The following is a 15,401-nucleotide window of genomic DNA, read 5'->3' on the forward strand; positions in this document are numbered from 1 at the left end:
CATTTTATCTGCATACATAACTACATGCAACACCTTTTGTTGGCAACTTAACAAAGCTTTGTTGCGAATAACCTTCCATCTCTTCATGACCCACCTCTGAGACCTGAGAAGCTGTCTTACACCACACCGGGTGTATTTAATCTTTCCTGAGCTTGTTTTCTCATAAACACAAGAACAATGGCTCTGAGAGTTAGGGACAATGAATAATGCAGAAGCGATGGTCAAGGTGAGTCTTGGATGTCCTTGGATAATTATTGGATGTTCTCCTCCTTGTCGATGGCAGGCACGACGGCAGACTGCGAGTAAATCAACTGCTGCTGCTTTGTTTTCATACGGTATAATTACACACAGCGCCTGAATGCAATGTGAAGGACACTTATGTACAAACACACATGCACCACTTGGAATTGAAGCAGTGACATCGATTTAGAGGCTGATACTAATGTTACGAAGCTGTTTCATCCCAAAGGAGCTGAAGAGGGCTTACAGATTCAAGCATATTACGCAACAATATCAACACTGATGCCTAAGTAATACTCATGAGAATGTACCTGCTTTTGGGTAATATTCTCCTTGATGTCATTGATTTGAAATATTAATGATTCATAATAACTGACTGTCTACTGAATCAACTTCAATAGGTAAAGCAATTGATTAAAATACCAACACAATTGATTTGAATCAATCAAACCGCTTTCGTTTCATTCCTTTTTATGTTTAATGTCTGTTTCCCTATATCTTGTCTTAATATTTGTCCTTGTGGATGTTGTAAAGGGAGCTACTGTGGTGCAAGACGAATGACATTTAGACTTTATCTGACAATTAAAGGTAGGGTAGGTAAGAATGGAGTTCGAGTGCGCTAGAATTTGAAAGTACACAACCGGAAAAAATCTGCCTTTCCTTCAGACTTCCTCACAGAGCCCCTCCTCCAACACACACGCACATGACCAATGAGGGCACGGGATAAGTGTGTGCACATATGGAAGGCTGACAGGCAGGTAGGCCATCCAGTTATTTTAGTCGGGCCGGCTCAGATGATTGGTCGTGCTTTTTACAGCGCCACGGCTTCCACAGATGAAATATTTGTATATATTTATTGTCAAAGCATTTAATGTATTCATTGCTATCGGGATGTTAAGAGCATTCCATGGAATATAACAAAAAGTGTTTCTGAAGTGAATTACCTACCCCACCTTTAAGTATTATCGTATCGTATCATTTTTGATTTTGAATGTATCGTATCTAATTGTAACGTAATGTGTCGTATTATTTCGTATTGTATCGTAACACATTGCAAAATTTGGAATCATATCGTATTGTATTGCCTAGTATCGTATCGTTTGGTATCCGCATTGCATCGTATCATACATGATTGTCCCTTCATATATTAAATACCAAATGGCTCACTTCAGCTTGAGGGAGAAGTCATTCCCAAGATACCTGATACCTCTGTGTTGTTCCTCATGCCAAGGAAGATTCATTTCAGCAGCCTGTCAACTATCTTATTATTTCAGAATTAGAATTTAGGTAGGTTGAAACAAACACGGAGTTTGCTTTGGTGAACAATGGTTCAAACATAAACACAGTAACACATTGAAATCAACAGGAAATATTGAGGATAAAAACAATATTATAAAAACGAATTTAAAGTAATATGTCCAAAAAACATGAAGAAATACAAAACTATTATGAAAATATTTATGTAAAATGTACAGTATATTTAACATCAACAGTGTAAGAGCTGTGCAGTTTTAAAGGGCCCATGTCATGCTTTTCCGGTTATGACCCGTCCCCTTGTTGTTATGAAGGTTGTTCTGCATGTAAATGGTCTGCAGAGTCACAAACCCTCAAAGTACACCCTGTAGTGAGTAAAACTCTAACACAGAAAAGACCTGTCTGTGCTGCCCCAGAACGCCTCGTTGGAGATTTATCTTTTTCCATTGTTTGCTTCCTGGGTTCTGTGACGTGTGAACACCCAAATTAACAACAAATGACCGGATTGGCCCGAATGGACCAATCAGCGGAGCACCTCACACACCAGGATCCCTTGGCTAACTAACAGGGGGTCCCCATTGACTTGCATAGAGCTCCCTGAACGCTGGTAATAGACGAGTTGGGATCGCGGAGAAATGCTCTCCGCAGACCCATTCTCACAGCGTTATAAACCTTTTTCTTTCTCAATATCAAGCCACACTTATTGTTTTCACTTCGGCTGTGAGTGTGTGTGTGCTCAGGATGAGTTTTGCTTGTTCTCGCTGTATCTCCGACCCGGAAACCTGTCCGCTCCTCGCAGCAGCAGCGAGCCTCGCAATGTCCCGAGTCTCGTCCAATCAGAGCACACTGGGCTCACAGGGAGGGGGGGGGGGCAGGAGCTCCAACAAGCCGTTTAGGACAGAGAGTGAATACACACACTATACAGAGATGCTGTATGAGAAACCAATGTGTGTAAATTGCACAATTTAAATCTATTCTAGTAGACCTCAACAATGGAATTATGATCAGCAGAAATGGCCATGACATGGGACCTTTAAAGTGGTAGTATAATGCACAAAAATGTGTGAAATTATCAGAGGATTGTGCAAATGTCTTCAGTTCAAATGATCAGTTACTGCTCATAGCTTCACCTTCAGACTCAGCTTCCTTTTAAATGTAACATTTTATCACAGGCAATTCACCTGTGATGCTCCAACTTACCTAAAATATCTGCTTTTATGTGAACTGTGGCCAGCACGCCTTTTCTAAGGATCTAAAATTGGCTCAAGTTTTCACTTTTAAGGCTCTTAATGGCCACTTTATGGATACATTGATTACCAATTTATCTCTGTTATTTTAGCTCCTGTATTTAATCTTCCAGTAATAGATCAAACAGCTTGAGGTCTGTTTCCACTTGCCAACCATCAAATATATTAATTAACACTATCAAATGTATAACACGTATAATGCATCAGCTATTTTTAATCTTCTTGACTGTAAAGCTCCTTCAGCTTCATTATGAAAAACACTGCAGAGGTAATAATAATAATTATTGGTCTTTTTTTTGCAGGCATTCATTAAAGCTGTTGCGCGTAGGTCGAGAGGACAATGACTTTTTTTTATAAATATGAGAGAGATTATTTCAGACGTGGGTGTGAGGTCAGGTTAACGGGGCATTTAGAGGGATTTAATCAGCGAGGAGCCTCTTTGAATCAGAATCGTTTTTATTACCCAGTGAGTTCACACATACGAGGAATTTGCTTTGGTCTAAATGGTGCCCTACAAAGACACAGAATAATACGGTGTTTTGTCCTCTTTAAAGGTCCCCTATTATACTGTTTTTCATCATTCATTCAGCATTACCCATAATCCCCTCTGTTTCAGCCCTGTTTCCAAAGAGCTGATTCTCTGTCTGTTACTTTAGATGACAATAAGGAGCCCCTCCCCACGCCCCTCTGAGAGACATTTGGTTACAAAGAACACAATAGTCGCTTTCACACCAAGTACTTTGCCATACTTAGTGCCAGCACTTAGTGCCCCCATGGAACTAAGAGCCGATCGCGTTCACACCGGAATAAGTCCCTGAGGGAGGATTAGGCAAATGAAGCCGCTGACGTCACTTCTTCTTCTTCTGCTTTGGGTTTACTGGCAGGCCGCAAACCACTTCACGGCGTATACTGCCGCCCGAAGTCCCCGGCCGGAAGTCCCCGGAGTTGGGGACTGGCTTCAGTAGAAGCTGCTGGGACTCCCAGCAGCTTCTACTGAAGCCTTCCGAGTAAATCACCAGAATGCCGACACCTCCTCATTTCCACCGCTCCCATGTTTTAGTTTGTATTACCATAAGTTAGTCTCTCTCCGTTGGTGCGCGGGGCTGATGCTAATAATGCTAATGCGAGCAAATAAAATGGCGGCTTCACAAACATTTTCAGAGTTTTACTGGGCGTGGTTTGCAATTCGCCCAGCCAATCGAAATTGATACTTTTTTCTCCCCAGGATAGTCCCACCTCTCTAGCAGGCACTGAAAATGGGGTAAAAGTTCTCTGAACTAAGTTCTCTTTTTGGTGTGATCGCAAAATTCCAGGCACTAACGGAACTAAACGGGAAAAGTACTCCAGTGTGAACGCGCCTAATGGTGCTCTAGGAGGAGATTCAGGTGATAAGGGGGGGGGTTACCTTGGTTGCTGATTGGCTAATGGTTACACAAGACAAAACATCGTTATGACATCATAAAGTGGCCAAAATCTGATCCGCTCATTTTCAGACAGGTTTTTATAGAAATGGATCAGGACAAAAGGAGAGAGAATCTTTGTTCCTGAAACTTTCAGAGTCTCTTTCCCCAGAGGGGACACATGTTGAAGTAGAAGAGACATGAAGAAGAGGGGACACATGTTGATGTAGAAGAGACATGAAGAAGAGGGGACACATGTTGATGTAGAAGAGACATGAAGAAGAGGGGACACATGTTGATGTAGAAGAGACATGAAGAAGAGGGGACACATGTTGATGTAGAAGAGACATGAAGAAGAGGGGACACATGTTGATGTAGAAGAGACATGAAGAAGAGGGGACACATGTTGATGTAGAAGAGACATGAAGAAGAGGGGACACATGTTGATGTAGAAGAGACATGAAGAAGAGGAGACACATGTTGATGTAGAAGAGACATGGAGAAGAGAGGACACATGTTGATGTAGAAGAGACATGAAGAAGAGGGGACACATGTTGATGAAGAAGAGACATGAAGAAGAGGGGACACATGTTGATGTAGAAGAGACATGAAGAAGAGGGGACACATGTTGATGAAGAAGAGACATGAAGAAGAGGGGACACATGTTGATGTAGGAGGGACATGAAGAAGAGGGGACACATGTTGATGTAGAAGAGACATGAAGAAGAGGGGACACATGTTGATGTAGAAGAGACATGAAGAAGAGGGGACACATGTTGAAGTAGAAGAGACATGAAGAAGAGGGGACACATGTTGATGTAGAAGAGACATGAAGAAGAGGGGACACATGTTGATGTAGAAGAGACATGAAGAAGAGAGGACACATGTTGATGTAGAAGAGACATGAAGAAGAGGGGACACATGTTGATGTAGAAGAGACATGGAGAAGAGGGGACACATGTTGATGTAGAAGAGACATGAAGAGAGGGGACACATGTTGATGTAGAAGAGACATGAAGAAGAGGGGACACATGTTGATGTAGAAGACACATGATGAAGAGGGGACACATGTTGATGTAGAAGAGACATGAAGAAGAGGTGACACATGTTGATGTAGAAGAGACATTGAAGAAGAGGGGACACATGTTGATGTAGAAGAGACATGAAGAAGAGGGGACACATGTTGATGTAGAAGAGACATGATGAAGAGGGGACACATGTTGATGTAGAAGAGACATGAAGAAGAGGGGACACATGTTGATGTAGAAGAGACATGAAGAAGAGGGGACACATGTTGATGTAGAAGAGACATGAAGAAGAGGGGACACATGTTGATGTAGAAGAGACATGGAGAAGAGGGGACACATGTTGATGTAGAAGAGACATGAAGAAGAGAGGACACATGATGTAGAAGAGACATGGAGAAGAGGGGACACATGTTGATGTAGAAGAGACATGAAGAAGAGGGGACACATGTTGATGTAGAAGAGACATGAAGAAGAGGGGACACATGTTGATGTAGAAGAGACATGAAGAAGAGAGGACACATGTTGATGTAGAAGAGACATGGAGAAGAGGGGACACATGTTGATGTAGAAGAGACATGAAGAAGAGGGGACACATGTTGATGTAGAAGAGACATGAAGAAGAGGGGACACATGTTGATGTAGAAGAGACATGAAGAAGAGGGGACACATGTTGATGTAGAACAGACATGAAGAAGAGGGGACACATGTTGATGTAGAAGAGACATGAAGAAGAGAGGACACATGTTAATGTAGAAGAGACATGAAGAAGAGAGGACACATGTTGATGTAGAAGAGACATGAAGAAGAGGGGACACATGTTGATGTAGAAGAGACATGAAGAAGAGGGGACACATGTTGATGTAGAAGAGACATGAAGAAGAGGGGACACATGTTGATGTAGAACAGACATGAAGAAGAGAGGACACATGTTGATGTAGAAGAGACATGAAGAAGAGGGGACACATGTTGATGTAGAACAGACATGAAGAAGAGAGGACACATGTTGATGTAGAAGAGACATGAAGAAGAGGGGACACATGTTGATGTAGAAGAGACATGAAGAAGAGGGGACACATGTTGATGTAGAAGAGACATGGAGAAGAGGGGACACATGTTGATGTAGAAGAGACATGAATAAGAGGGGACACATGTTGATGTAGAAGAGACATGAAGAAGAGGGGACACATGTTGATGTAGAAGAGACATGAAGAAGAGGGGACACATGTTGATGTAGAAGAGACATGAAGAAGAGGGGACACATGTTGATGTAGAAGAGACATGAAGAAGAGGGGACACATGTTGATGTAGAAGAGACATGAAGAAGAGGGGACACATGTTGATGTAGAAGAGACATGAAGAAGAGGGGACACATGTTGATGAAGAAGAGACATGAAGAAGAGGGGACACATGTTGATGTAGGAGGGACATGAAGAAGAGGGGACACATGTTGATGTAGAAGAGACATGAAGAAGAGGGGACACATGTTGATGTAGAAGAGACATGAAGAAGAGGGGACACATGTTGATGTAGAAGAGACATGAAAAAGTGGATTTTGAGTAATAGGTGATCTTTAAATGAAAAGAACAAATAAAAGTACTATTATAAAAACTTCTCTCTCTCACCACCTGGCTGCCTCTCGGCTGTGAGAGCGGTGACTCGGCTTCGTGTTTGATGTCTGCTCGGCGGGATGGCAGATGTTGGATCTCAGTGTCTCTCGCAGAAACATGGCCCTCATTGTTCTTCTCCTCCTCGGGGCCCAGCAGGGGGCCGGCTGCTCTGCTCTCATGTTTACAGATGCAGCGCTACGCTCTCCTCAAGAGCGCCCTTTTCTCTCCGCGATCCTCTCACACATCCAGATAGAAAACAAATGAGACCAGTTCGGCTGTTAGGATTACTTATTTGGAATTAGCATTATTTCTTGATTTAGATTTTCAAGTCAAGTTTAAGCGTTTCAAAGACGATATATTACAATATTATGAGATCATGCCCTTAATCATCCCTCGATAGCCTGAGGGTTGGTGAGAAGAAAACTCATGTAGTGCCTGGAATAAAAAGGGTTCATCTCAGGAGGAGCATTAAGGTATACTGCTTCAGTAAAACTTGACTTATTATGAATTTGTAGTTGTTTGTCTAGCTATGTACTTTTATTTTGTTAATACGTATACATTTAGAAAAGGTACACATACATTTAAGTCAGATGCAGCAATTTTGTATCTCTTAAAACTAATAATAATAACATTTATTATTAAAAGTCAACAACAATATACCAGCATTATATATCGGCCGTCAGCACCCTGCTCTCATATCAGTCAACCACTATTTTTTGTACTGAGCTCCTGATGGATGATAGGCTCCGACACACTGGCTGTATTTCACAACTCGTGTTCATCAAGGTCACAGTGTTTCCACAGGAACTAATATCCCCCCCACTGAGTCCAAACACTGACAGCCATTACTCACAACCCCTTACCCATAATGCCTTGTTGGGCAAACAGGAGGAGCGTCCTTAAATCATCCGCCACGGTTCAAACACAGGACAAAGTGTTGACCTTTAATTCATGTTTGAGATGCCTAGCAAGGTGATGCTATTGTTCACTCGCGATATAATATTGGTGCAGTTTGAAGCTGTCCTAATATTTTACGCATGTTTCTGGTAATATCCATTATTTAAACAGTTAATATTGCAAGTAAATGTGTTGCAATATTCCAGTTTTGATGAAAATGTTGATATTTAAAGTAGGAAATACTGATATAATTGTAATGATATACATATGATAATATTGTGTTGGCAGTTGTTGGGACATTTTTTACTGGATATCTTTCCACATCCTTACACCAGTATTTTAAGTTTAATACATTCTCAAAAAAACACAAAATGCACAATAAATAAGGTCAAAGTTTGTTAAGTAATTTGCGATAAACATGTCCTTTAAAATGTTCCATAGATATGATGATAATACCATTATTGGAAATTATTTTTGTCCACAATAATCATGAAGTGAGAATCTAGCCCAATTCCAATCCCAACTGTTTCACTGTCACCAAGTGAAAAGAGATCATGACAACTGTTCTGACTGTTCTGAATTTGTAATTTGGGCTGAACTCAGGGCCGTCCCTGGCCAACATGAGGCCCCACGCAAAGTTATATGATGAGGCCCTCTGTTTCGCGAGCGTGGACGGGGGGTGCTAGTGGAGCCTCGCAGCGGCGAAACCGTGCCGCGCCACACTAATTGCGCCGCATAAGCGCATTTTCGGCTCAGTTTCGGCACCCTCCGCAAGATGAAGCCCCACACAGTCTGCATGACGGCCCTGGCTAAACTTTATAAAAGCCCACAATGTTAAGATTTTCTTTGTGATTCTCCTGAATGTCCTCTCTTCATCCCTCCCTCCCTCCCCTGCTTTTTGTTCTCCCCCTCTAGGGTGGTGGTGAACGCCAGTGGAGCTCCAGTTCTGTGGCGTGTGAATGAAGACGGTTTCCTCCGTTCCTCCATTTTGAACGGCACTACCATATGGTTCCTGCAGGGCGCTGACGGACTGGTGGTGCCGGACCACTTCCTGCCCCTGGGGCAGAACTACTTCCTCAGTAAGACGTTGTGCATATTCAACACATTTAAAAAAACTGTATTCATATCAAGCAAAAATATCCAGGTCTGGAAAGGTAATGCTATGTGGATGTGTCTTAAACCTGCATTTTGTATAATAGCCAGCAGAGGGCGACTCCACTGGTTGCAAAAACAACTCAGATTGTATGGAAGACTACGAGAAAAATCACCCAACTTCTCACTGGAATTATCATCTCAGAAAACATTTTCCTGATAAGTTTTTTTGTGTCAATCTCTAGTTTGAAGTCTTCTTCAATACAGCATAATGTTCATTTAGCAATTTATGGTCCTATTTAGAGTAACAATAGGCGCTTTCACACCAGAGTACTTTTCCCAGTATAGTTCCGATATATTTACGAAAATGTGCGTTCACACCAAAAAAATCCGGAACTAGAACTTAGTTCATGAGAACCTTTCCACCCCCTTTTCCGTCCCTGCTAGAGAGCAGGTAATTTCGTGGGAGAAAAAGGTTCCTATGTCTGATTGGCTGGGCGGATTGCAAACCACGCCCCGTAAAACTCCAAATAAGTGTTGTGAAGCCGCCATTTTATTATCCTCGCATTAGCATTATTAGCATTAGCCCATCGCACAAACGCAGAGAGACTAACTTATGGCAACACAAAAGTAAACATGGGAGCGGTGGAAATGAGGAGGTGTCGGCGTTCTGGCGATTTACTCTGAAGGCTTCAGTAGAAGCTGCTGGGAGTCCCAGCAGCTTCTACTGAAGCCAGTCCCCCACTCCGGGGACTTCCGGCCGGGGACTTCGGGTGGCAGTATACGCCGTGAAGTGGTTTGCGGCCTGCCAGTAAACCCAAAGCAGAAGAAGAAGAAGTGACGTCAGTGGTTTCATTTGCCTAATCCTCCCTCAGGGACTTATTCCGGTGTGAACGCGATCTGTACTTACTTCATGCGAACTAAAGAGTTCTGATGAACTAAGTTCTCATGAACCTTTGTGGGAAAAGTACTGCGGTGTGAATGCGCCTCTTGGTGTGAAAGCACCTATAGACAATACATCAGGGTATGCTTTAGGGTGGGGCTACCTTTCGATTGAGTGGCTACACGATGTTGTCAAGTTAGGGCGGTCTTTAAAGGCGTTGAATTCAAGCTATAAATAAGCCTTTAATTGGTTTTGTGTTCAACAAATATTTTAAAAGTTGCAATTTACATTATTTTATTTACATAATGCTTCCCACATTAATGTCAAGCAGATCAGGATAGTGGAGACAAGTCTTTAAAGTTAATATTTTTCCACATTGAAGTTTGCTTTGCTCCTTGTGTCACCTCTGGTTCCAAAAAACAAGATGGCGGCCGCCAAAATGGTGACCAAAAACGAGTCTTCAAAACCATTTTCCGCAACATCCCACTGACTGTTCTACTTCATCAAAGTGTGAACGTGTGGGTCAAAGGCTGTGGTATTTATAACTTTTAAATGTTACGCACAATGTATAATTTGAATAACACTTCATTTACTACTTTATTGAATTTGTTCACCCATCAAGACAAACTAATAAGGAAACATTTTAAAATGCCTCCAAAAAGCAAATTTACAACTGAGCCAAAAAAATCCTCTGAGGATTAATGAATTTAAATAAATGGTATTAACTGCGTTTATTCCTGACATGTCATTGGGGACGGGGAGAATCGTACATTTGCATATCAGTCAGAATATTTGATTTGCATATTGGAAAAAACAACAGATATTTATGCTGATATTCCATCTGTGTTTTAAAACCGAGCTACACACAAACAGATGTTGTGAGTAGATAAGTCGCACCATCGTGCCAAAACATGGTGTGAGTCCCTATCTTTGACAGAAAGGCTGTTTAACCTTGTGTGTGCTCGACATACCTGATGCTGCTTCACTAAGCTGTGACCTTGACATGTCGTCTAACTCTGTGTGCCTCTGCATCGCCTGGGAAAATACAGAGAAGGGAAGAGAGGGAGAAATGACATTGGGGAGTTAAATCAGAGGGGTGGAAGGAGAGAGGAAGAGTCAGATAAGAGGAAACGAGAAGAGATGGAGTGACAGAAAGGGATGAAAGAGACGGACAGAGGGAAGTGAAGGTCAAACAGAAAGAATAAGATGCATGCAGTCAGGAGGGAGGAGCGTTGACATGACATTTCCTTCCTTTTACGTCACTGTGTCTGAATGTGATGGAGTGGTGACTCTGCAAGGCCACCGCTCGGCACAAGTTTTTCTGTCTGCCTCCTGATTGGCTGAGGATATATTGCGTCGTCAAAGTCTCGTCATCTGTGTTCTCGCTGCTCATTGGCTCGCATAAGGCTCTTAAAAAGTGTCCGTTAATGTTCACTATGAGGCTATTTTTATCCCGTGTAGCTGTCAGGTTTGATTGAAGATGTTATTTGAGGTGTTCTGAACTTCTAGATCCAGAGAGACGAGACGGAGAGGCTTGGACTCTATTTTAGTCACACAGCTACCTGCATCAGCTCTGCAACACTTTTACACGTGGTAATTGCTTCGTTGGCAGCAAGGTGTACTTTATAGGCAAAGAGTCATTACATATCTGTCCTAAAATCACAGACTGTATGAAATAAATGGTTGTAGTCACAGGGACGTAACCCATTGTTTTGTAGACGATGGTTTTGAAGCTTTAAGTCTGTCTTTTTGTCCGTCACCATCTTGTTTTTCTGTAACAAGATGGTGACACAAGGGCAAAAGTACGATTAAATATTTAACAACACATTTGTAGGCAACAAAATGTTACAATGTATGTTTTAAAACACAGAGAGCATCCTGACTGGACAATGCAGTGGTAGCCCCGCCATAAAGCATAAGCTATTTTATTATCTATTTTACTCTAAATGGGAAAATTATTTACAAAATGAGAGTCATTCTGTATTGAAGAGGACTTGATACTACCAAATGTCATACAAATGATTTTTTTAAGGTAAAACATAAAATAATAAGTAGGGGAATGTGTCTCATAGACTACAGCAAAACCTGCTTTATTGTCAATTTTGCTTTAAATATACATTTTAATTGCAAAATGAACATTCTGATGAATTGCAAACATATTCCAACTAGAGATTGAGACCATAAACTCATCAGGACAATGTTAACTGGGATAATAAATCAAGTCAGAAGTCGGGTCATTTTCTCATAGACTTCGATACAATCTGACATCTCTGCAACCAGGTGAGTCGCCCCCTGCTGGAGATTAGACAGAATGCAAGTAAAGGCATTTTATCATCAGTTGTGATGTGATTGTGATGATCAGCCTACAGCATGGATTAATCTCAACTATGTTTATTTGAATACATATCTCTCTTCTTTAATAAAAAGCACATTTCAAAATTATGTCGGATTGCAAATCATTATAATGAACCTCTCTCATTTGGTCAATATTTCTCCCCACAAAGATATTAGGATATTGTTGTTAACCCTTAGATGCACGAGTGACTGGACCCTACACTCTTCCATAAGTGGGTCAAAAAGGACCCGTATTAGAATAATATGTGTTTTTATGCCATGTTTGTCATTTTGGTTAAGAAAAATCACTTGTATAATATTTAGTATTATATTTTGGTTCACACTAGAAATATTTTATATTTCATTTTTCACTATTTATAATTTTAGACATTTTCTTTACATTTTGAAAAAAACCTTTTTCCCAAAGGATCCCATAGAAAATGCATGCGGGTCATTTTTGACCCACTTATGGAAGCTTTAGTAATTTCTTAAAATGTAAATTAAATATTTGAATGTCGTGATATCCAAAACATGTTTTTTGAGGAATAGCTGTAATATGAAATGATAAAACAAATGTAATTACAAAGATACTTCAAGAAAACCACCTCACCGGGTCAAAAAAGACCCACTTATGCATCTAAGGGTTAATCATGCCAATGCAGGACATACTTTTAAAACGAGTGAAGAAAATATAAAAGGCCTGTTCTGTTGTAGGTGTGTTGCGCGTGGGCACCCCCACAGCCCCGGAGGTCACGCTGCGTCTCAACCTGACGGTGAAAGCCAGCAGCTGCGTGGAGCCCGGCAGCAGCTTCAGCGACCCTCAGTGCTCCGGGAAGGGAAAGTGCATCACGCAGCCCTCTGAGGTGAGACATCAAGTGGCAACTTTGAGCAAGGCACTTTTATTTACATAACACCTTTCAACACAAGGCAATTCAACGTGCAGCAGAAACACATTATAATATGGCATTTAAAAACAGTCAAAGACAATAAACATAAAACAAACTAATATAGAATCCTGCAGTATTATTTCATACTTTGATTGGAAATCTATTAAGTTAAAGATAAGATAAGATGTACTTTATTTGCTTCCAATGTGGGAATTGTTTTCGTCACAGCAGCTCTTAACCCTCCTGTTGTCTTCGGGTCAAATCTGACCGATTTACTACTTTCATCAATCATAACTTTTTTGTTTTACATTCGATTGCATTAAGGCTTTATGATATCCTTCACAGTAGACCTTTGAACATATCAAATTGCTGATCACACTTTCATTGCATTTTGGATGATTTAGTCAACTTTGTAACACCATGGTGTTCCCGTCAAAAATGACCGCCATAAAGAAAAGGAATTAGTGACCATCCAGATCAGATAACACACACACACACACACACACACACACACACACACACACACACACACACACACACACACACACACACACACACACACACACACACACACACACACACTGAACAACTTGACACATTTCCCGCTCTTATGTGCCCCTCCCCCACATGGATCACACCTGGCACACGCAATACATGTTCAGTGTCTATTCTTTGTATATTTACTGCAGTGTTTCATGTATACCAGTAGGCTGATACAATATTTACAGTTTGAAAGGGTGTTAAATTAAATGTGGTGATGATTAATGGTTTTTGTGTTAATGTAATAGCAGTTAAAACACGACCGGTCAAATTTGACCGCGAACACCAAAGTAAGGGGGAACGAAGACAGTAGGAGGGTTAAACAAGGCATTGCACAAAATGTGAAAATTAAAAGAAGAATGACGTATAAACATCTCAAAAATAACACAGAACTTAAATGAAAAATATATACATCATGACAGTGATAGAGGCAGTGAGTCCTCAAATAGAGATGTAGGCTATGTGGTAAGGAGACACATCGAAATTCAAAATAAAGCATCCAAATACTTGCAGTTAAATAATATAGTTTTCTTTTCAGTCAAGATTTGCTGTTTTGCACAAGCGATGTTTCAAATACCTGATATTGTCACTGCAGCTTCATCAGTGCGTCCAGCGATGCCTTTTTGCCATTATTTACAAATGTATAGCAGAAAAATAAATACATCTTCTTTCTGGGATTCACTTAAAGGTGGGGTATGTAATTTATTTCAGAAACACTTTTTGTTATATTCCATGGAATGCTCTCAACATCCCGATAGCAATGAATACATTAAAAGGGTTAGGGTTAATGTCATCTGTGGAAGCCGTGGCGCTGTAAAAAGCACGACCAATGAGCTGGCCCGGCTAAAATAACTGGATGGCCTACCTGCCTGTCAGCCTTCCATCTGGGCACAAACTTATCTCGTGCCCTCATTGGTCATGTGCGCATTTGTGTGTGTTGGAGGAGGGGCTCTGTAAGGAAGTCTGAAGGAAGTGGCAGATTGTTTCCGGCTGTGTATTTTCAAATTCTAGTGCACTCGAGCTGGTTTCTCCAAAATTACATACCCCACCTTTAACAGAGACTTAGAGCTTTGGACAAATGTCATGTAAAAATCAAAAGAACAAAAGCCAGTCGCACAAATGACAAATTTCATTATCTGAAAGTCAGGAATGCATGTGGGTCTTGGTGTCTAGCCCCCTTTAGGATAAAAAAAAACATGCACATTAAACCAAAAGACATGGAGTGACTCGCTGGACATGCTTGAAAACTATCCAAACACTAGTGAAGGGAGTGTTTTGCGGAGATCATCGAATGGTTTCTGTCTTTAAGCTCAGCTCCTCATTATCTCGCGCCTCGCCTGTCACTGCTTCTTGTTACTGCGCGGTTATATTTCTGAATCACTTTATAATCAGCAGTCTCATTATTCCCATTTCACAAGTTTCTCTTTCTCCCATTGTTTCACCTTCAAGGCTCATTGATTTGATGTGTGTGTGTGTGTGTGTGTGTGTGTGTGTGTGTGTGTGTGTGTGTGTGTGTGTGTGTGTGTGTGTTTGTGTGTTTTGCAGAGTACTTTCTTCTGCGAGTGTGAGGACGGCTACACTGGAATCTTTTGCGAAGAATTTGACGCCTGCCACCACCGGCCCTGTCGCAACAACGGCACCTGCACTGACGTGAGGCAGGGGGGGGGAAGGAAGGAACTTCACATGCACCTGCCCACCAGGTGTGTGTGTGTGTGTGTGTGTGTGTGTGTGTGTGTGTGTGTGTGTGTGTGTGTGTGTGTGTGTGTGTGTGTGTGTGTGTGTGTGTGTGTGTGTGTGTGTGTGTGTGTGTGTGTGTGTGTGTATGTTAGAAAAATATCACTGGCTTGAGCTTCAATCTCAGGATCCATGTATTTGTGATCCTCTCCAGAATGGAAGTAGTCATCACATACAGAGCATCAACTAGTTCCTGAACAGTGTCCTTCACATGCTGATATCCAAGAGAGGGAGTTACACAGTCACAAAATAGTTTTT

At 41.4% G+C, this 15,401-nt stretch overlaps 1 protein-coding gene across 1 annotated transcript in view; it reads left to right on the forward strand.

The window, feature by feature from the left end:
• The window catches only part of dner (delta/notch-like EGF repeat containing), a 97,858-nt gene that overhangs the window by 57,220 nt on the left and 25,237 nt on the right, over positions 1-15,401 (forward strand). Inside the window, 4 exon segments of the mRNA XM_034216080.1 lie at positions 8,589-8,752; positions 12,697-12,845; positions 14,955-15,068; positions 15,070-15,109. Coding sequence (XP_034071971.1) covers positions 8,589-8,752; positions 12,697-12,845; positions 14,955-15,068; positions 15,070-15,109 — 467 coding nt within the window.

This window comes from Gymnodraco acuticeps, unplaced genomic scaffold, assembly GCF_902827175.1.
Source record: "Gymnodraco acuticeps unplaced genomic scaffold, fGymAcu1.1, whole genome shotgun sequence".
Classification (NCBI taxonomy): Eukaryota; Metazoa; Chordata; class Actinopteri; order Perciformes; family Bathydraconidae; genus Gymnodraco; species Gymnodraco acuticeps.